Source organism: Neodothiora populina (genome assembly GCF_041146345.1).
Source record: "Neodothiora populina strain CPC 39397 chromosome Unknown canker_contig_5, whole genome shotgun sequence".
In the NCBI taxonomy this organism is placed as follows: domain Eukaryota; kingdom Fungi; phylum Ascomycota; class Dothideomycetes; order Dothideales; family Dothioraceae; genus Neodothiora; species Neodothiora populina.
In genome coordinates this window covers 1486904-1508806 of record NW_027191405.1, presented here as the reverse complement: position 1 = coordinate 1508806, position 21903 = coordinate 1486904, and the positions used below count along the sequence as shown (strand labels likewise).

The following is a 21903-nucleotide window of genomic DNA, read 5'->3' as shown; positions in this document are numbered from 1 at the left end:
CGGGGGCGGAGGAAGCTGGGGCTGTCCCATAATGTCGAAGCTGTCACTTTCAGTCAATAACACGGCGATTGCGGTCGCATCATAAAGATAGCCATCTCTACAATTACAATCTAAATGGTAACCCATCTGACTTGGCTTCTTTCTACAGTTCTTGAACTGCTAATCTCAACAGGCTCAAGTCATATCAAATTCCGGTCACGATGACATGATTGTATGTACCACTCACTCCTCGAATCACCCTTGAATCACCCTTGTAGTATATACATGCAACAGCCAGCAGAGCAGAAACTAAGTACAGGAACAGCACGACGCAGTCCTGGACTACTATGGAAGACGGCTCGCCACATGTTCCTCAGACAAGACCATCAAGATATTCGAAATCGAGGGCGACTCGCATCGCTTGACAGAAACGCTCAAGGGGTACGTTCCCGCCAGCAGAGGGACGGAGACAAATGCGCTGACAATTGTTCTTGTGCAGTCATGACGGCGCAGTCTGGTGTGTCTCGTGGGTCAGTCGAGCTTGTTGTTTTCTTGGATATCGATTCATACTGACTGCATCGTCAGGCACATCCCAAGTACGGCACCATCCTCGCATCCTCATCCTACGACGGCAAAGTGTTCATCTGGCGAGAACAAAACGGCCAATGGCAGCGCATCTACGACTTCACCCTACACACGGCCTCTGTGAACCTAATCGCATGGTCACCATCGGAGCCCGGCTGTCATCTCGCATGTGCATCTTCCGACGGATCCGTCTCCGTCATCACCTTCGCGGACAACACTTTCGCCCACGCCATCTTCCCCGCCCACGGCCTGGGCGTCAACGCCGTCTCGTGGAGCCCGAGTCTCGCCCCCGGCCAACTCACCAGCGCACAATCCCCCACATCGCAGACACAGCCGCTGAGGAGATTCGTCACCGGCGGCAGCGACAACCTCGTCAAGCTCTGGGACTTTGACGCCCAGACTCAGAGCTACACGAACATGTGCACCCTGCAAGGCCACACCGACTGGGTCCGCGACGTCGCCTGGTCCCCGACCCCTCTGTCAAAATCCTACATCGCCTCTGCCTCCCAAGATCGAACCGTGCGCATCTGGACCTGCCCCGCCAATGCCGACCCTGCCAGTGCAGAGAGCTGGACAAGTACAGAGCTGAAGTTCGACGCTATCGTCTGGAGAGTCAGCTGGAGCTTGAGCGGCAATGTTCTGGCAGTGAGCGGTGGCGATAACAGGGTCAGCCTCTGGAAGGAGAGTCTCAAGGGTGGCTGGGACTGCGTCAAGACCATCGAGGAGTAGACGAGTAGTCATCGCTTTATTGATGCCACTACAGGGAAGCGGGCACATTGTAAACCATGAATCCAAAAATACCAATCAAGATTTCTTCGCACCAAAAGAGCACCATTTGCGTCTAGCCACGGAGCTTGTAGAGAACCCGTGGAAGCCATCCATGGTATCCCGAATCATGTCGTTCTGTCATTTTGTGTCATTGTAAGAGTGATTCTCTTCTATGTGAAAGTAGGTATCTATTCGAAAGTAAACAACAACCTTTTCCCTCTCTTCTCTTCTCTATATCACTTTCTCTTCTCGCCCTTCTCATATCATTAAACCCACTTTTGCCCTGCTTCCTTCTCATGTCTTCTGATCGAACCCAGTCTGCTGCTGCTGCTGCTGCTGCTGCTGCTGCTGCTCCTATGACTCGACAAATCTCAAATGAATCATCATCCCATTATAGTCTCCCACCCATTCTCAGTCATGACATCCATCCAAAACGCATCATCGCCAGCATCATTCCGCCGCCAAACCTCCCTGACAAGCTGAATGATCTTCAACACCGGTTTAGACGGCAACCGCGACGCCAGCTCGTTGAGTCTCGCCATGGCGAATCCGCGGGCCTGCGCCACTTCTAGATCGTATGTCGTTGATGCCAACAGGCCGGGGGACGTGACGGCTACGCCTTTGAGTCGTAGCTCGGCGGCCGCCGTTGTGAGCAGGATTAGTTGCAGAGGTCGCGTTCCTGAGGATGTGGGTACTTTGCCTATCACGTCCAGGATGTGTCGCGCTAGTGACGTGAGCCAGCGCGATGAGTCTATCGTGCTTCGACTTCGGTTCGTGGAGGTGTAGTCTGTGTCGGTGCTGAAGAATGATGGTATGGCTTGAGGGAATGCGTCGCCGCCCATGCCGCCGGGTGAGCCCAGGCGATGCTCGAGGATCTCCGGGAAGACGCGGTAGATCTCTAGCAGTGCGGCGCACTTGGTCGCTTCGGCTATGCTGATGAAGTCGGTCTTGTGCGTGCGTTCGTCTTGCACGTCTACGAGATCGTCGGCGCTCGGGAGGTTTATTGACAAGAGCTCTTCTTCGAGGTCTTTGGCTGCGATTATGATGCTGTCCATGTCTATCGCTAGTGGATCGCCTGTCGGGCTGAAGAGTGAGAAACGCATTGTGCAGTAATGTCGGACCAGTCGTCCGACCTCGGCGAATAGCATTTGTATGCGAGGCGCGATGCCTGTCCATGGGTGAGGGAATATCTTGTTTTCTGATCGGCCGTCGTGGTCTCCAAACGCGGCGGCCGGTAGTCGTCGTTCCATGCCAGGCACAAATGTCTCTCGAGAGACGAATGCCATGCACATTTCCCAGTAGATGAGCGCTTCTGCGAAGAACTGGTCGTTGCGGTTTGACTCTGTGCCCTGTAGGCCGTCGTCGCGGAGGAGCCGTGGGTATATCAACGCTCTCGCTGCCGTTAGATGTGCGGCTCCTAGATCGCTGCTGTCGTGCCAGCATGCGGTCAAGCCCAAGAGTAACACCGCAAGCAGCAGCTTATCGTCCATAGTCTGATTGATGGATGCGAGTTGCAATTCTTGCTGAAGACATTCGTAGGCCTTCCGTTGCATGTTCAATCCGACGAGTCTCATATTTGGCATGTAGTTCGCCAAATGTGCTGCTGCCATGCTCTGAATGGCAAAGAAAATGGATGAAGAGTTATCCCAAAGCCGTGCGATCACGGTTCGGAAAGGGTTCATCGCAGAATCAAAAGCAGAGAAGATGACGCATACATCCCGGAAGTAATGTTCCACGAGGGCGCTGGCCTCGCTGTGTAGGGATCGAGGCAGTGCGGGCTCGCTCATTCTGTAATAACTCCGTAGTAAGGTCTTCCATTGCAATGAGGCCTCGACACTGCCGCGAGAATCTGGCCTACGTCGCGCCTCGTCGTCTGATCTACGCTGCACAATGCTCTGGCTTGGCTGCGGCTCAAAGCGAACCAGGGCGTCGTCCTCTTCCTCCTCTACTGGATTGAGTAGTTGAGACAAGTCAACTTTCCAATTTGGCATCAACTGCTTCTGCGCCGAATCTCGCTCTTCTTGTGAAGGCGCACTTGCACCGTCGTTGGCAAAGATGATCTCTCTAGGACCTGCATTTTCAGGAACATTCTTTCGAGCTATCGAGTCTTTACCACTATCCTCAGATACTTCTTTACCAAAATTCGAAGGGTCAATAGCCGAAAATTGAAACTCCACCGAAGGATGAATGGTCTTTTGCGAAGGACCGTCGGCCGCTTGGACGGCCTCGTATTTTGTTGACCATCGCAAGAGTTGCTTGTAACCAGGACAGGTCAAGCCTCGCTTCACACAGTTCTTGCAAGCTGGTTTCGACTCGTCACATTTTAGCTGTTGACGGTGTGGTCAGCCAGTGTAGGTATGAGAATCACAGCCGGCGACCAAAGTGGCGGACATACTCGCTTGACTTTACACGTTTGGCATCCACTCCGGGATTTCGCGCTCCTTCGAGCATTCTTACCCACGCCGCCCTCAGCGGATTGACTTTGCGGAGGCATCCGAACACATACTATAGCAGAAATATGCTGCGTGATGTATGGAAATTACTATTCACAGTTAATCATGACTTTTCTTTATCAATTACGCCTGTTAGATAAGGTAAGCATGGCTTCGTAAAGAGACGCGATCTCCGCTCCCCTCAGTTGCGGCCTGCCAAGATATCGGGCCGCGGATCTGGCCGGGATCCTTATTACATTCTTGTATAGCCCCGTCTACTCCACGAAGATAAAGAATTGTAGAAGTAGATACCTACTGACCACATGACAAGTGAGATGTTGCGATGGTAGTCAAAAGCTGTCGTAACCCGAGAAGGCATATCATCTGACTGTCATGGAGCTAAGCAAAACACCTGTCGAGATCGCCAGTTGATTTCACATAACCGATTGAAGAAATATCATAACTTTGCGGCAGGAGTTACTACTTTGACCAATGCGTAGTGATCAAGTTCAATGGGTAAGATCTAATCTAAGGTGGTTCATTATATTCGTAGAGACCTCACGCCCGTCTGCCTACAGAGCTATCTGAAGTGGTCGGGTCCTGAACATGGTTATCCCGATCATTTGTATAGTAAGCGTCCAGTGGATAAGTCACCGGCACGCTTGCATCACCCAACTCTTGTACCACTTGTGTGGTCACTGTCTTGACTCTGATATTGCCGGACCCAGCCCCTGCAAGAAAATCCTCGTGCGTGGAGCCTCTCTCAACTTTGCTGTCCAAGCCGATCAATGCCTCGCCCTTGCCGTAGTTCGAGGGAACTGGCAATGCCTCCGCCCAATCGGAGGCTTCTTGAGCAGTCCTGAAACGGTGGAAGCCTGCTTCTTTCCGTGAAAACCTTCGTGAAGCTCTTCGCGCTTCGTATTGTGGATCGTCGCCCGATAAGAGGGCTTTGGGAAAGAAACGGCTTATGCTCTTGCGAAGAGTTGGCAATGATGCGCATACGATGCCAACGTTGACCTCCAGCGATGACCAAGCAGCGGCGCTGCCGTTGTCCCAAGTAACATCTTGGGAATTGGAGATTGTGTAAAGGGCCTTCAGTCGTACCATGGATGTCACGCAGACAAAAGCACCGAGACCAAACACGCCCATCAATGCGTAACGCTGGCGTTTTGGGAGATGCAGCTGATGCAAGACGGGCATCGGGAGAATAAAGATGGCAACGTCGGTGATGATGTTGAGGGAAGCGTTCGCGAACCAGACTGCGTTTCTGTCCAAACAATGGCCTTCTTCCCTCTCCGGCTTCCAGAAGTAGGAGACTGGGGCGCACATGAAAATGGTCGCGAAAACAGAATAGAAGCCTGTGTTGGTTGATCAGCCGCAACTCCTGGGAGTGCTTTGCGTAGACTCGAACGCACCAATGATTGTGGTTACGGCAAAAAGTACCATGACAATATGGCGAGTCATGGTGCTAGCGAAAACTCGCCAATATTGCAACAAGATGGATATCTTGTTCAGAGTCAAGGACAATGAATAGATAGGGATACTGGCCCATAGAGCCTACATGCTACGGTATTAGTCAAGACCAAGGAATTGTGCTTTGGCAGACCAAATCACCTTATAGATTTTTCCTAGGTTCTCCTGTGAGAGTGAAGCAATATGCTGCCCTTGTCCATTTTGGTATTCAACATATATCAATGCACTCAGCGCAACGGAAAATATCTGTACAAGATCAGAATCATGGAATCTTTGTCCACTTTGATAGTTGCCACTCACAAATGAGACAGCGATCACATAGTCGTCGGCTCCGACATTCTTGACCACAGTCGTACGAGTGAATAGACGGCATGCGAGTACGAGAAAAGCGATGGCGAGGGAGACGAATGCCACAATTACGTCTGTTCTGCCTCTTGCAGATCTCACATCGGACGATGCCTCGTCCATCGTATATGGAAGTCCTCCAGTTCGAACACCAGGTGACAGTGGCAGACTGCTCCACGGAACGAAGTAGAAAACAAACGGATTTTCCAAATCCAAAATCCCCATGTTCAAACGAAGTGCAAGTTTCGAATGATATGTACAACAGGTCAAAAAGTCAGTATGCCAAGCAAGCTCCCTAACGGTCATGCAGGTCTCCAGATCCTTTGGTGTTATGTGGTACGCTCATGACATGTGTTGTTGTGATGGGCGGGCACGGTATTCGGTACATCTCTCCCGTTGAAAACCCTATATGCTTCGCCGGTGCGAAGTGTTACTGTACCTCACTGTTTTTGTGCAGAGATCGGCTAATCAGTTGCTGTGATGACGAGGTGAGCGAGAGCAGATATATCTCGATATCATCTCGTGATTACAGATGAGGTGGAATTTAGGTACGGGTTTGAGGCTGCGAGTACTGTGGATGATGATGCCGTTATAGCTTCGCTTCCAGGCAGTCATGGCTGAGGACTAACAGAGTCTCCTTCAATGGGTACGATACGCTGGATGAGTTCGTGACCATTTAGACTTTAAGCAATATGCGCTAATGTGATGGACAATAGAGTGTCCGTATCCAATACCTATGTGTTAGTAACTCGCCGAACCCCGGAGCTTGAATGAATTTTAGGATAAAAGACTGTCGCCATCGGTGCTTGTGATTAGCAGCACAGCCGCCAGATCCATTGATATGAAGCAAATCGAAACTGTACGCGACCGTTCTCTGCTTGATTTGAGCGAGGTTGTCAAGTCTACTGACATATGGATTAGCTCAGCCTCCCGATGTGGCATCTCATGTAATGTAAAAAGGTTGCTGCGCTAGACACCTTGGCAAAGCTCAAATGGACGCCTTCGTGTACAAGGTAATTACCTTATGTAGGTATAAGATGGAAATTCGATGCGGACGAAGGTACCCCACACTGCAACCCCACGATACTGGGACAATAGTGAGTCCACTTAACACCTCGGCTTCGCGTGCAGCAGGCAGAGTCTCCACGCGCTGTTCCTTTCTGGGCATGTATACTTGGTAGCAAGAGCTCCTTCAAGTAGTGTCAATGTGAATTACTACTATAAATCAAATACAGCATGTCACTCGAGACTCATTATCCCTCTTCCTGTCCCTTCTGCCGTATTTGCAATGCATACCCAGCATCTACGCCTTCTCCAGTGCCCATCAATCCCGATGCGACACAAGTAGATCCGCAATGCCATCTCATATTATCAACACCCCATGTGTTGGCTTTCCTAGATATCATGCCGATAAGCCCTGGACATGTCCTACTAATCACTCGCGATCACCATGAGAAACTCAGCGACGTGCCTCTGGGCCCGACTGCTGATGCTCTAGGACTCTGGATGCCGCTGATGGCTCGCGCTCTGGCGAAATCACTCGATATCGAGGATTGGAATGTGATTCAGAACAACGGAGCCAGAGCTGCTCAGGTTGTCCCACATGTTCATTTCCACTTTGTCCCTCGCTACAAGGAGGGCCGAAAGGAAATCAGTGGCAAAGGCCACGTTGACATGGGCATGCTGAAGAGTTGGCGCATGTTTGGTAGGGGAACGCGAGAAGACCTCGATGATGCAGAGGCTGTGCTATTGGCTGCAAACATACGAGAAGGACTGAGAAAGGAGTACGACGCCACGTACACCGACAGGCTCAAGTTGTAGCATGATATAATCTGGTTGCGATCTATCATGTGCTAGAGCAACTCAGGCTTGCAGCTTTCATGCATCTTGCCGGACACTAACCCGAGGGTCGGCAAGTCGACCAGTCGAAGCTTCGGCGCATCATGCTGCTGTCTCTTCGCACGAGCTTCTTGGATCATCTAACCAGTTTGGCATCCTTCGCATCATGTGTCGAGATGTCTATGCAGGGCAGTAAATATCGCTCAAGCTACATGATGTGGCTCGCAATATTGAGAGCATGAAGACGACTCGTCTGTATAACACGATCTCCGCGCCCACCGATAGCACACTTACAGATCTGGAGTATTGTTCCGTGATTGCTGTTTAGCCGTGCTTGAGAATGAAGGCTATAGCTCCAGATAGTGCGACCTTCTATGTTCGTACCTCAGGGTTTTGGGTAGCACCCGGTTTCAAAAACAGTTGCTTAGATTAGCTGACGTCGCTATTTGGTCGCTTTTCCTGCCATGTCGTACAACATGTTCTTGCCGCATGCAGGAGAAAGACCGGACCTAATAGATGCTAAACAACTCGCTGCCACGGAAAACACCAAACTTGTCACAATTGCGAAGAGTTGTGCAACGGCAAAGCTGCATTGGCCCGATTGTTCAGCGCGTAATTGCTGACCTTGCTTGCTGACCTTGCTGACTTTGCTGACCGCCCCTCGTCAGCGCTTAGATGGATCATCTTCACGTCGATTTATGTCTTGCTGCTCCCAACATTTGGGTTGAGAGCCGGCGAAATGTCAAGAGTGATAGACAGAAGAAGAGCTTCGAGTACTAATCAGATGGTTGCCCTACATTAATTGAACTCCATTTTCGTCAACACATACAGACTATGGAAAGGAATCGAAGGGTACAACAGCTGATGGCCCCACATTCCTCTATCAAAACAATCCAGTGTTTTGCCATTACATATACAAAGCGAACACAGTGTTCAATCTTAGACTTTGTTTTCCTTTATGAATGGTCGCCGGATCTACCCTTTGGATCGACAGACGTTCTTACAAGCATCATCTCGACATGAGTGACCAGTCTAAAATCGTAAAGCGAGGCATCGCTAGAGTAGTGAAGCCATCAACCAATAGACGTCAGAAGTCATTCACTATTGGCGATCCCCACCGAAAGAGTCCTCACATGGCACCGGCTACCAGAGAAACCATAACTGTTACAGAGTCCTCTCAAGTGCTTGATGAAATGTCACAAGCCGAGTTCAACAGGCTTGCCGAGGAAGCCATCCAGAAACTTTACTATCTCGCGCCTAGTTGCAGCTCAATCGGTTCACGTGAGAGCGGATGTGTTGATTCAGAAATCAACATCACTTCCGTCTCGCGACGTTGCGAAACTCCTGCAGCTACACACATCGATCCGTCGCTCCTGAATTGGATTCAACCCAGTGCTGACACAAGTGCCAAACAAAGTGACAGTCGCACTCCAAGCGATGCTTCATTCTACACCGAAGTTTTGACACCTCGGAGCATGACGCCCATTTCTCACATCTGGCTCAAAAGCGCTGGAAGAGGGAGGCTCTCTGCTGAGACAACGAGGAGTCCGTCGAGAGGTGTGACTGACAACATCAATGTGTCTCGTGACGAAGCTAGCAGAGACGCGGTGGACGGTCTTCCAAGTGAACAAGCCGACACGAAAGTCGGTCCACTTCGCAGATTCAAGGATCTCTGCTATGACCCAGATGAGAACGTCTGGGCAATGAAGAAGATCGTCGGTCACAAAGCTCTCAAGTCGAAAGAGCCAGGTAAAGTGAGTGCATCTCACCAGCTGCTGATCAGGCCCTATTCGTACACAGATCTAAACGACGTTCTCAAACATGACTAATATTCACCTTACAGGTCTCGCTTCGATTTCTCACCACATGGGTAGGCTACGACGACCCGGAGTCAGACACCTGGGAGCCCGTATCATCATTGTAAGTCATCTTCTCTCTCCCCCAGAGAAGGAAGATCTCACATTTGCAGACAAAGCTGACAAAAGTCCTCACTTATTTCAGTCTCGGCGATGGAGCCAAAAGATTGCTCACGGAATATCGCAAATCCCACAGCCTGAACGGCTCGAAGAAGCCGTCAAGGGGTACTAAACACCTATGTGGTACAGAAGGATCTGGCTGTTCGTTTTTGCGGCGCTCATGATTGGATTAATGCAATCAGGCCGGGATTCCTGGGTAGTACAAAAGGGGAGGGGGATGTACCTAAACGACAGTTGTTGCTGCTTCAGGGGCTGTCCTGGGGATGGTTAGATTCGATGACATTTCTGGTCGATTTCGGAGAGGCAGGGATGGACACATGCGATACAGCCAAGGCCACAGACAACTGCAAGGGGGAATTCCCGGGAAGGAGAAGAAGCAAGAGTGCGAAGACCAAGGCTATGATGACTTGTTCCCTCCGTGCTTCAGTGCCAAGGTGAAATGGTCCTCTCGATGCCAGTTTTCTTAATGCAGTAGGGCCCTCTTTTATGAGTTCAATGATATCAAGTATTGAAATCTAAGCAGCGAGTATTGAAATAACGGATGTGAAAGGGCCAACTTCTGATATTCTGGACATGTCGGGTGCTGATGGACGAAAGTAGGGTAGGATTTATTCTTTCTGGATATGGAACAATTAAGGAAATGGTAGGATTTATAATGATACAATTCACCGATTCGTCCCATCCATGCAAAGGAAGTGGGACTATATAGGATATACAAAGATTCTCATCTCACGTCTCACCGGGAGGTCTTTTCGCTCCTTTCTTTAGTGACTCTACTCCTTCTTCTCCGCGCCCTCAGCAGTAGCCGATGACGACTCACCCTCAGCGGGTCCCTCCATATCCTGTCGTCGCGACTCAACAGTAACATACAGACTCTTGGCTGCGCCCTCGAGAGTAGTCGTGACACCCGCACCCACGCTCTGCAACATATACACCAGCTGGCTCCTGAGGCCACGGATACCGCCCGCGATGGAACCAACCCACTTGGTCCCCTCGGTATCAAACACGTCTCCCTCGACACGCGCGCCGAGCAACATGAGTTTCTGAAGGCCGCTCTGCACGGGCGCCTCGTACAGGCCCGGAGCGACGCGCCGCTTGGGCGCCTTGAAGCCTTCGCTGGGAGAGAGGATCTCGAGGACGGCGCGCACGTGTTGCGGGCTGACGGAGGGGAAGGAAACGACCATGAGGGGTCCAGAGAGGAGCGGTTCGAGACCAGTGGAGAGCTCGCGGTTCTTGCGGCGGGCGGTCTCCCATGCGGTGCGTGATAGCGTCGTGGCGCCGCCGTCGGTCTCCGGGTTGTAGAACTCGACGACCTTGAGTGCCGAGGCGAAGATGCCCGTCTGGATGATCTGCAGCTTTGCACTCTCGCCTGCCACGGCGCCTGCTGAGTCTCCCGCGGCCGCCAGCTCGGCGTCGACTTTGCGTAGGGCCGAGGACAGCTCGCGGCGGATGCCGCTCCATTCTACGGCTTTGAGGTTGTTGTGTTGGAAGAGGAGCATTAGCGGCGAAGAGCGTAGTAGCGAGGTGTAGGCGCGATGCAGCTGGGTCTTGCGGAACTCGGCAGGCTTGTATGACGGCGGTTGAGTGGGATTGTGGTGGGTAATAATGACGCCTTCGTCATGTGGAAGAGCGGCAGAAGGTGTCGTGGCTAGTGAGGCATAGCAGCGTGGTGAAAGATGTGTGAATCGTGTGTTGCTGCTGCTGCTGCTGCTGCTGCTGCTGGAGAGGCGCTGCAGTCGGCGAGCTGACGGTAACCGTATTCTGGGCGGCATTTTGCAAAGATGTGTGTGTATTGGTGGAAAGGCTGGCGGCAAGAGTCAACAGATGGCGTCAATGGTGGATTGCTAAGGTCGACCTACGAGGAATGCGATCTATCTATTGCTTTTATCCTCACAATCCACGAAGATGGACTTTCTGGATCTAACACAATTCTGCCAAGATTCACTTCTCAAAGTCCGCGCGGAACATCTTCGGCATATCTCATCTCTCTCCCAGTCCTCCTTGTCAAGTAGCAAGCTGGACAGTAGAACAATCAAGGTGGGGATTAACAGGTAGCCTGTAAAGGCATCGACATACAGTTGGAAAAAGCGAGCGAGGTAGATATCTAGAAAGGGAGAAGATAAATATAGAAATAAGAAGAAAAATGCAAATAGGGAATAGTACAGTACACTAAACGTCAGAAGGGGGCATTAGAAAAAAACACCTCAATGCCACAGCGACGACGACGGCAACGACGACAAAAAAACCAGGGCAATGAACTCTACACCGCGCACTTCTTCTTCTTCTTCTTCTTCTTCTTCTTCTTCTTCTTCTTCTTCTTCTCCTCCTCCTCCTCCTCCTCCTCCTCCTCACTTCCCGATCCTAGTCGGAATCCACATCTTCCTCTCCTTCTTTTCCCATATCAACCACATCCGTCTGTCCATGCACTTCTTTTCTTATTACCGTCACTTGCTCACTTCTGTGCGCCAAGGTTCAGCCAGCTGTATTCGCTGTACCCGCTCATCACGGAGTTTCCACTCCCCGTGCCTTCTTGAATCTCCTTCTCTCTCATTTCCCGTGCTTGCCTTTCCATTTGCTCACGTTGGAAGTTGGGCCCTGTCTTTTGCGTCTCCTTTTCTCGCTTCAGACGCTCCTGCTCCTGGAGGTACTTCAGCGTCACGCCCTTGTCCAAGCCGTCGTCTGCACTCGGCCACACGGTGAGATTCGAGTCACGGTTCTCACTGTCCGGGTCGACGCGCTTGATCCTGCTCTTGATCACCAACTCGTCCGTGTTGATGCCAGAGTAGGAAATCGCTGCCAGTGTGCCAGGATGCAGAGCACCGACCTTGCGGGGTGGAAGGCGGCTGGCATCCTTGTTCGAAGGGAAGAAGCCTGAGTTGTTAGTGCCTTTCATTGCTGCTCGTGCTGCTGGCCCAGGGATCTGGACCGTCGTGGGACCTCGAATCGGAGGGCTGAGAGCTCGTCCAGGTAGATCGTCTGCGCTTGGCGGCAAGCGGCTGTCGCGTCCGGGTGCGATGCTAGCGCTATACGTGCTTGACGGCGGACGGGCGAACCCTCCCATGCTCTCACCTCTCTGCAATTGTTGGATCCGCGGAGAGTTTGATGGCGGTATGTGTATCTCCTTGATCGCCGACGTGCTATCGCCACGAACGACAGGCTTTGCGGCCATGCCATGCCATCCTGAAACATTGCTTATGCCCTCGCCTCCGTTAAAGAAGATCGATGAAGCAATGCGGTGCGATCCGATCGAGTCGGTCGAGTGTCGTCGGTTCTCAGAAGTGAAAGAGTCGCGATCGTTGAGATAGCTGTCAGGCTCTAGTGAATTGCCCGTATGGAATGCTGCAGTCTGAGGGCGCACAGAGTCGAGACTGGCGCCTCTAGCGGCAAGATCCTCGTTGCTATGCTGATAGCTTGGTCGTCCCTTGGCCACAGCTGACAACCTTTGAGCTTCGAGATCGTTGTGTAGACCGATGTCCAGGGGAGGCACATTCAAAGAAGATGCCATCCGTGACGGCACAGTGTACTGCGACACGCTGAGGTTGGAAGAATTTTGATGCGTGGGCTGATACCCAGTGTTTTCAGCTGGTGCAAAGTATTTTGACCACCCGGAACTTCGTTTCTTGACATCAAGACTCGAGGGGTCGTTTGCAGGCTGCGGAAGCACAGCATTAGCATTGGGCGCAAACTGGTTGCTGTGATCCCCAGATTGTACCCCAGGAGCTGGACTCCAGGCGCTGCTGGTGATCTCCTCGAGCTCCAGCACGGGCGACTTCTTGGCCTCAGCTGAGGGGGACCTGACAAGTCGTGCTGTACTCTCAAAGCTACCTTTCTGCCCCGTGCCTCTGCTGTGACGATTTGCACCAAACTTTCCAGCGATGATCATCAGTGAATTGTGACCGGAGCTCTCGTCATTGTTGAAGATCTTTGGAGGCGCTAGTGGCTCGACCACAGTCGGACTACGGCTGTCCATCCTGCTCGGGTTTTGACTGGCACCAGTATTCTTGACTCCGAAAATCGCCAGTGAGCTCTGCGAATCATTTTGGAAGTGATGAAGTTTGGGTGGTGCCATGCGATCAAGATCGGCTACTGATCCACCAGCTTCTTTCATGAAAGAAGCACCACGATCGGCAAAGCTCAACCTGTCGGCATCCTTTTCGTCGATGTATGCTGATTGTTGCTTCTTCTTGTTCTTGCGCTTCCTCATGTAGAGCAGAGCTATAGCCATAAGAAGTGCGACACCTGCCAACACACCGAGAGTGATACCAAGAGTTCTCCTTGTGTGGGAGGAAGTAGATTTCTTGAGACCAACTGGCTCGGTTGAGGTTGCCGCTGCTGCATCACTAGTAGTCGAAGGAGGCATGGTCGACGTAGGAGTCGCTGAAGAAGTGGAACTCGTGAGTGGAACCTGCTTCGGTGAGCCGTTGAAGAATGTCGATGCATCCACCCAGGTGTTCTCTTTCTGGTTGAAGATGGCCACCGGATTGCTGTCGTCGCCACCACTGATGATGGCCAGTCCGTCCGAGCTTTGCGCAACCGTATAGTCTGATCGCTGTGTCTTTGGTGCATCTGTGCTGTTGTATTCTGGCCAGTTTTGTAGCGTCAGATCGCGTTTCCTTTTCCGTGACGACTCGGTGCCTATTGTTTGTCCGTTTTTGGCAGTCTTACCACCTGCCCCTAGCAAGACGATGTTCTCGACTTCATTCGGTGACTTGGAGGCATCGTAAACTTGAAGAACTTTACTGCCATCAGTGCCCGATATTAGAGTCGCGCCAGCGTTGCTGGGTAAGGCTGAGGTAAGGTTAGTGCCGAGTTCCTCCCATCCTTCGGGTCCAAAGGTGAAGATCTGTTTGTTGTCCCTTTCACCTCCTAGCATGACAGCGTGGCCACTATCCCATTGCAAAAGCACTGGCTGGTTTGCTGGCGGAGCTGTCGAGGTAAAGGCCGATATGTCGTACGGCTCAGTGGCTGAAATAAGGAATGTTTGACTCGACAATGCAGCTGAAGCCTGCGGCTGAGAACCAGCATAGACTAAGATAGAAGCAGAGTCATTCAGGTAAGCTACGCTGTGATCTGTCCGACCTTTCATGTCCGGTGTGAGTGGCGTGAGTGTTTCCCATGACTGATTTTTGAAAAAGAATCGTTGCATGCCTCCATAACTGTCGTTGGATGAAGTGCCTCCTATGACATAGAGGGCTGCTTGTGATTGATCTCCATTGGGTATCGCTGTGACACAAGCAGGGCCTGTCACAGCCTCACCTTGTGGTAATGTAGACCAAGTGGCATTCTCTTTCAACGGTAGTGATTGGAAAGCATTCGGCGACAGCACGTAAAGAGTGTCTTCGTGTACGGCAGAACATCGTCCACTCAGGGACTTCTTGGGCCGCGGGACAGACATGATAAGTAAATTTGGTTGGGTGGTATTAAGAAATTATCGGATGAAGGTGTATTTAGCGAGTGGTCGCGCGCGAAGCGGGCTGTAGAATCTGTCGTCTTGGTTGAAGGCTACTGGCAAGTCATCGCACACACACGCTGGTTATTCCGGTTTGGTAGAATCAGATGTGGATGCGGTCCGATCGAGGAGAGACTTCGCAAGGTCGCGAAACAGAAGGTGCAAGGTGCTACTTGCTGAATCAGGAAAGCGGAACCCACGTCTTAACGTCAGGCAATTAATCGATTACAGACTTGCAACAATTAGTTTGCTCGTCCAAAGTGAGTGTATTGTGGTCAGTGTGTCGCGTAAATGACAGTAAGGTCCGGTGTAGTCGCTTGACAGAATGAGTGTGGAAGAGTGCGAGGCGAGATACCTGCGGGAGTGTACCGATGATGGTAAACTCACGACAGGGGTGCGAAAAGAGAGCGTAACGGTCCTGGACGTGTTGTGGATGATCGATGGATGGATTAGCTGTCAACGGCCCGCGTGATAACAGCGTTTGGGTGAGTGAATTGCCTGCAACTACGCTTGATCTGCCCTCGGAGAATACAGAACGAAGCGAGGAAGGACGCTCGATCGTGAAACACGAGACACTCGGAACCTCGTCGCAAAAGAACTAATGGTAGCGAACCCAGCAGATTCAAAACAGCACAGCTAGAGAAGCAGAAAAAACGAAAGACTGGCAGCTGGCTTAGCTGACCTGCTCTAGCATGAAAGTGCGATATGGCAGACAAGAAAGCCGTCTCGGCCGTTGGAGGAAACGTTTGGAACAGGAGGTGAGAGTGGGAAGGCGATGCGTGATGGACGCATTGACTCTCTTCGTGATGATCCGTTCGCCAGCCGATTTCTTTCGTCCCGAGTGTAACTCTAGATTAATCTGGAGCCCAATTATAGCTCAAAGATCCCCCAGAAGAATGGGAGCCTACTATCATAGCTTACGGCGATGGCGCATTGCCGACTTGTGTGATACTGCTCGTGGTCGCAGACTGATGAGGTGCTTCACGCGCTCAGACTTTGTCTCTCTTTTCTCTCTCTCCACAAAACTTGGTACTTGCGGGCTGCTACTTGCTTCCATGTGGGTCTGGAGCTTTAAGACAAGGGGGGCATCACGAAGAATCAAGACGCGACTGGCAACGTTTATCTATATTAGACGATTTTCCGACCTCACTTTCCCTGATGTTTCCAGCGCATCTGGATCTGTCTCTGTAGAAGTAGAAGTTGTACTCTCTTAATTACATCGATATAGCTATAGTTGCGAGTGGTCTGCAGAGCACTGAACACCGCAAAGGTCGTGCGTTTCGAAGCGGGCTTGTCGATCTCGTTCCCCTGACGGAAACCATACCAGTTTAGTGCCCCTGAAACGAAACCCTGATCTCGCCTAAAGCTGACGCCCTCCTAGCTGCCAAGCGTACCATGCATGCTTTGACCGTACGAAGAAGGACAGTGAAGAAAGGTTACCGACATGGTATGTCTCTAAATAGTAATTTCGTCGATGCTTCAGACGTTTTGTCCATTCGCAGTGATGCCGGTGTATCATGCAAGGCGGATGTCTGGTCAAATTTAAATGCTGCAAGGCTGCGCAGCTGATGCGAGAATGGTACGCGGAGATACCTGGAGGAAATTACTCGAGTCTTGGGAGGCTCTAGGCAATGAAACTAAAAGTAGCTGATCATTCCGCTTTGGATCACTTTTGACAACAATATTATTGTGATTTTAAAGCGTCGTTGGCGCGCGAATTGTGATAGCTGAAGATCTGACATTCAAGCGCCGATAGCTGATTTTCTATAGGCATGACCCACATGTCATCACAATTACCTTCTGACTCGGCCATTAGAGGATAGTGCTTGAGACCAATCATGTCGTGATGCTGCGAGTCGATGCGTGTGCTGGCGCATCATGATCCGAGACAGCAACATATGTGATTTTTAAAGCTAGCGGTGAGATCAAGCACTCTCCTCTGTCTCGGTGGTGGGGGTCTGCTGCTGCTGTTTCTGTTTCCATGCCTGTGCCATCTGCAAGAGTTTGGACATCTTGGCCGCACTCTCGTCATCGGCGGGGAAGACGTAGTCCATGTACTCTTCAAATTCGTTCTCGGCCAACTTTCTTCTCTTCTTGACCCTTCTCGGCATTTGCTTCTCGACCTTTTCTAGATCCTCAGCAGTGCCATGTGTCTGCTCAAATGATCGCCATGCGTTGAGAAGAGCGACGCGCTGTTCTTGGGTCAGTGCTATGCTTAATGATGTCGATAAGTGAACTTCACGTACCTCTTCCTTGAGATCCTTCTGCTTGAAGTTGCTATAGGCTCTCTCGAACACCTTGCGTGCATTCGCTTTGGCGTTGTCGCTGACTGGTCTTTCTTCTGCCTCGTCCGTTCCGTCTTCCTCTTCTTCCTCGTCCGGCACGTTGATCTCGAAGTGTGCAAAGCTGATCCAGACCTTGACGTGATCCGTCTTTTCGAGCAGCCTTTCGTACAGAGCTCGCGTACGCTCATACTCACCCTCTTCCTCCTCGAAGTCTATGTAAGCTTTCCACAGAAGCTCAGGCATGTCAAGCTGCGGCTGATCAACAGCCAATTCAAAGATAGCCCTGGTTCGTTCTAAGTCATCCAGACCACGCTCCAGCTCGGCAAATTTAATCCAGGCCTGGCAATTGGCTGGATTCCATTCAATGTGTTTCTCGTACAGCGTCCGACACCGCACAAACTCAAAGAGCTTCAATTCCAACTCGATATAGCCTTTGAACAGCTTGTCTTTCGGACACATGCCAATGGCCTGACCGAGTGTTTTTCGCGCGTTCTGTAGTTGCATCTGTCGTATCTCGGACTGAGCCTTCAGAAGCCAGATCTTTGCAAATGTGAACTTCTTGTGTGGGATGAGCTTAAGGCATTCATTGTAAACCTGTCGTGCGCGCTCCGGGTCCTTGTTGTCGGTTTCCTCCCATAATGCGTAGAAGATCCACAAATAGATATAGCGACGCCAGTGACGTTTCTCATGAGTTGGAGGTACCTGAGCAATCGCGCGCTCATAGACGTCGCGTGTTCGCTCTGCATCGCCAGAAGACTCTTCAAGTCGGGCGTAATCGATCCAGGAATCGTAGTTTTTGGGGTTTTCCCTAACCTGCTCCTCATACTGTACACGTCGCTTGCCCAGAATAACGTCCTCGACTCCTTCGCGGTCACCATATTGTTTCTCGAATGTTGTGTAGTGCTTGTGTAAGAGAACAGACTTGCTTCTGGGCATGCGATCCAAAGCATATTTGTAGATAGCCCTTGCACGCTCATACTCTTTCAGTTTGGCCTCGTACCTGGCATAGGCGATGAAGACTTTCTCGTCCATGAAGTCCTCGCCAAGGGTTTCAATGGCCATTCCAAAGACCTCACGGACATGGTCACTTGTACCATTCTCCTCTTCGAAGCGCGCCCATTTAATCCAGTTCCTCGGCTCTGGGTGTACAATTGTGAAGCGTTCGAAGATTGACCTTGCACGATCGAATTCTCCATACCTCTTCTCCAGCTTTATGTAGGCGCTCCAGGCCGCCTCATCAGGCTCCCAGCTCATCCACCTCTCGAAGACCTGTCGTGTGCCGGGAACATTGCCAAGAGTCTCCTCCATGTAGACATATTTGTACCAGAGCTTGTCCACTCGGGGAAGAATTGTCACGGCTCTGTCCAATACGTTTCGCGCGTGGTTGATGTTTCTCTCCTTCATCTCGGCTTCGATGTATCTCAGCCATAACGGAACGATGGTAGAGTCGACATCCAAAGCTCTCTCGAAGACACTTCTTGCCCTCCTGAATTCTTTCTGTTCCAGTTCCCATCCGGCATACCGCATCCAATTCCCCATACTAAGGCGGTTGCGACGGACATAGTCTTCGAATTCCTTGCGCTTGCGACCCTGGTATTCGTGTAGTTCTTCGAGATCAGCGAAGCGTTGGGTAGGAGCCTGTAGCGCAGGCTCTTGTCTGTCCACTGCTTCTCGCAAAAGCTGCTCTGCAGAGATCTGGATGGGAGCGGCGGCCTTGTTCTTGACCCTTGGCGGGCCACGTGAAGACTCCATGATGAAGGTGAGATAGTATCGTTGGTGTGTAGGGAGGACAGAATCTCAATTTTATTGTTGGACGCGTGTAGGAAGATGTGAGCCCAGTACCAGTCCGATTGCGCGCGACCAGTGCGCCGGGCAATATATGGCGACAATCAGAGCGAGGTGGAGTGTATGATGGTGATGGATAGAAAGCCGATGTAGGCAGTAAAGATACAGTTGCTCGAGTCTTGGCAGACGCCGCCTGGAGCAACGCAGAGCCTCACGGCGGAGCGGAACTTTGTGAGCTCACCACCACCACCGCCGCCACCTCCACCTCTGCCGTCCTCCGCCCTCCACCTTCCTGTATTTTGTATCGAAAGGGCTGAAGAACTTCAACATTGACATCACTACATCATCTCCAGCACACCGACTCTGTTCCACCCTAGAACCAAATCATCTCGTCGAGACGGTCAACACTATTAATAAGATAAGTGATATACACTCAGCAACTATAGAGCAAACCATTCAGGTCCAGTGCGCCGTTGCGCATCCAACTACAACATGGCGACCATCGCAGATGAGTTGCTCAACGATTTCGAAGACAGCGGGGATGAAGAAGAGACAAACAACAATCTCCAGGGAGATGACGATCTCATAGGTGGTCCATCTGCCAATGGACTGCGCCCTCTGGACCCGGACGAGCCAAATGGCAATGGCGGCATGGAGCTTGACGGAGACGAAGAAGAGATCGAAGACCAAGACATGGAAGGCGATGCTAGCCTGAACAATGCACAAGAGGCCGAGGACGAAGAAGAGACCAAAGCGAGGGTGGAAAAGATGCAGCTGGGCGCTGTCGGCGACGTGCGAAGTGTGGCAGGCCTTATGAAGACACTGGAACCCGTACTCGAGGTAAGCTACCCAGTCACCTCTCACATTACCCATTTGCGCAAATCAGATTTACATCGATGAGCTTTAGCCCTGACTCTGGTATTTCTCCTGCAGAAAATCGCTCATTACCAAGCTCTCCCACCAGAGAAGCAAACGAAAAACATTGGTTCCGTGGAGGATAACCCTGAGTACAAGCTGTTGACACAAGCAAATACACTCTCCACCTCTATCGATGGCGAGATCATGCTTGTGCACAAGTTCACCCGCGACCATTACTCTGTGCGCTTCCCGGAACTCGAGCGGCTCGTTGTCAATCCTCTGGACTATGCAAAGACGGTCGCAATCATTGGCAATGGCCCCATGGACAACATCAAAGCTATCCAGAATGAAATGAACCCCATGGTTGGACAGTCCTTGCGCCAGGTTCTCGATGGTCCATCGCTTATGGTTGTCACCGTGGAAGGAACCACTACCAGGGGTCAACCTCTCTCAGAGTCGGAGCTCGCAGCTGTCCGGAGTGCATGCGAGATGATCCTGCGCCTTGACAAGGCAAAGAAAACCCTGACTGACTACGTGCAATCACGGATGAATCTCTTCGCACCAAACTTGACTGTCTTGATCGGCTCGCTCACCGCCGCCCAACTCATCAACTACGCTGGAGGTATCACTGGTCTCGCTAAAACTCCCTCCTGCAATATTCCTCCCCTCGGATCGAAGAAGAATACTCAGACAGGGTTTGCCACAAACGTAGGAGTACGCCACCAAGGTTTCCTTTACAACTCCCCTATCATTCGCGAGATCCCGACCGATCTCAAAAAGCAGGCAATGCGCATTGTCAGCGCCAAAGTCGTGCTTGCTGCCCGTGTCGATCGAGTTCACGAGTCACCTAATGGCTTTACCGGAGAAGACCTGAAACAACAGTGTCTTGATCGTCTAGAGAAGCTGACAGAAGCACCTCCCAACCGGGGCGCAAGAGCGCTTCCAGCACCCGATGACAAACCTAGTCGCAAGCGAGGTGGACGACGAGCTCGCAAAGCAAAGGAAGCCACAGCCATGACGGATCTGCGAAAAGCACAGAACCGTATGGCATTTGGTAAGGAAGAGGCTGAAGTTGGCTATGGCCAAGGTGAAGGCACGATCGGTATGGGCATGATAGGTACAGCCCAAGAAGGTCGTATTCGTGCCACTCAGATTGATCAGAGGACACGAGCGAAGCTGTCGAAGAAGAATCAAGGCTGGGGTGGGGCTACGCCGGCAGGCGGCGCACAGAGTGGTCTGGCGTCAACTTTCCAGGGTGGCTTTGGATCTGGCACTGCCTCTGTGCTGCGTAATTCGGGACTGCGCACAAGCGGAGTCGGCGCAGCAGCTAGTGGTACAAGCACTGTTGCTTTCACACCAGTACAGGGTCTGGAACTTGTGGATCCAAAAGTAAGAGAAGAGATGAACAGGAAGAGAAAAGCAGAGGAGGATAGATGGTTCAAGGGTGGTACCTTCACTCAAGTTGGCGGTGGTGCCAGTAGCAGTTCTGGAAGCATGACGAAGGATGGCTTCAAGGTGCCTGCCTTGCCGATGAGCAAGAAACCAAAGACGGGTTAAGGTGTGCATACGCAATGGTACATGCTCGCTCGCCTGCGAACGATGTCTTCAATGACCCTTCGCGCTTCCTCTTTTGCCGATGTCAGCACGATGCGGCCTATCGGAAGAAGTCATGTCACCTCGTTTCGAAAATTGGGTGGTAAACTCATGCCATGTTCACCTGCGAGTCCAGCTACACGTTGAGGTGTTTTTAATGTATATGTTACCACCGTCATCGTAAGATACCGCTTTAAACAAAAGTCGTTCCAAGTCAACCGTGCAGAAGCTTCCGCTGATTGAAATGAACGAACTTCGAGGCGTTGTTATGTCAACAGAGAAACACAAAGAAATGGTCAAGGACTCATGAGTTTCGGTAGAGGACATCTCATTGCCTTGTTAACCTCAATGGTGAGAACACTATGATAGTAATCTCGAATCCACAGGTTCTTGTGAACTCGGTCGTGCCTGACCTCTGCAGCCAGGGTCGCCCCGTCATGTGCCGCGGAAGGTAATGAAGATTCATTTGTAATGGACCCTGAAAACGTGACTTCGTGTGTCGCTGTTGCCTCCTGCATCCCCAGATTTTCGATAAG

The 21903-nt window shown here is 51.4% G+C and overlaps 9 protein-coding genes across 9 annotated transcripts; 4 read left to right on the top strand and 5 right to left on the bottom strand.

Annotated features, from left to right (window-relative positions):
- Positions 1-114: 114 nt before the first annotated feature.
- AAFC00_005499 (uncharacterized protein) lies at positions 115-1293 on the top strand (the record flags this gene model as incomplete). The annotated part of the gene is made up of 5 exons (XM_069345287.1): positions 115-117; positions 173-211; positions 305-420; positions 479-509; positions 565-1293. 5 exons carry the CDS (start codon positions 115-117, stop codon positions 1291-1293), a joined length of 918 nt encoding a protein of 305 aa, XP_069203115.1.
- A 422-nt stretch (positions 1294-1715) lies between these two features.
- Positions 1716-3826, bottom strand: AAFC00_005498 (uncharacterized protein; the record flags this gene model as incomplete). Its single annotated transcript, XM_069345286.1, has 2 exons — positions 1716-3659; positions 3728-3826. The coding sequence occupies 2 exons, from the start codon at positions 3824-3826 to the stop codon at positions 1716-1718; spliced, it is 2043 nt and encodes a 680-aa protein (XP_069203114.1).
- A 496-nt stretch (positions 3827-4322) lies between these two features.
- AAFC00_005497 (uncharacterized protein) lies at positions 4323-5705 on the bottom strand (the record flags this gene model as incomplete). Its single annotated transcript, XM_069345285.1, has 4 exons — positions 4323-5122; positions 5180-5321; positions 5379-5483; positions 5538-5705. 4 exons carry the CDS (start codon positions 5703-5705, stop codon positions 4323-4325), a joined length of 1215 nt encoding a protein of 404 aa, XP_069203113.1.
- Positions 5706-6818: 1113 nt separating this feature from the next.
- On the top strand, positions 6819-7403 carry AAFC00_005496 (uncharacterized protein; the record flags this gene model as incomplete). The annotated part of the gene is made up of 1 exon (XM_069345284.1): positions 6819-7403. One exon carries the CDS (start codon positions 6819-6821, stop codon positions 7401-7403), a length of 585 nt encoding a protein of 194 aa, XP_069203112.1.
- A 1151-nt stretch (positions 7404-8554) lies between these two features.
- Positions 8555-9561, top strand: AAFC00_005495 (uncharacterized protein; the record flags this gene model as incomplete). Its single annotated transcript, XM_069345283.1, has 3 exons — positions 8555-9175; positions 9265-9341; positions 9423-9561. The coding sequence occupies 3 exons, from the start codon at positions 8555-8557 to the stop codon at positions 9559-9561; spliced, it is 837 nt and encodes a 278-aa protein (XP_069203111.1).
- Positions 9562-10170: 609 nt separating this feature from the next.
- AAFC00_005494 (mitochondrial 54S ribosomal protein uL10m) lies at positions 10171-11169 on the bottom strand (the record flags this gene model as incomplete). Its single annotated transcript, XM_069345281.1, has 1 exon — positions 10171-11169. One exon carries the CDS (start codon positions 11167-11169, stop codon positions 10171-10173), a length of 999 nt encoding a protein of 332 aa, XP_069203110.1.
- A 680-nt stretch (positions 11170-11849) lies between these two features.
- Positions 11850-14792, bottom strand: AAFC00_005493 (uncharacterized protein; the record flags this gene model as incomplete). Its single annotated transcript, XM_069345280.1, has 1 exon — positions 11850-14792. The coding sequence occupies one exon, from the start codon at positions 14790-14792 to the stop codon at positions 11850-11852; it is 2943 nt and encodes a 980-aa protein (XP_069203109.1).
- Positions 14793-16771: 1979 nt separating this feature from the next.
- On the bottom strand, positions 16772-18883 carry AAFC00_005492 (uncharacterized protein; the record flags this gene model as incomplete). Its single annotated transcript, XM_069345279.1, has 2 exons — positions 16772-17038; positions 17093-18883. 2 exons carry the CDS (start codon positions 18881-18883, stop codon positions 16772-16774), a joined length of 2058 nt encoding a protein of 685 aa, XP_069203108.1.
- Positions 18884-19408: 525 nt separating this feature from the next.
- On the top strand, positions 19409-21331 carry AAFC00_005491 (uncharacterized protein; the record flags this gene model as incomplete). Its single annotated transcript, XM_069345278.1, has 2 exons — positions 19409-19756; positions 19850-21331. 2 exons carry the CDS (start codon positions 19409-19411, stop codon positions 21329-21331), a joined length of 1830 nt encoding a protein of 609 aa, XP_069203107.1.
- Between the last annotated feature and the right edge of the window lie 572 nt (positions 21332-21903).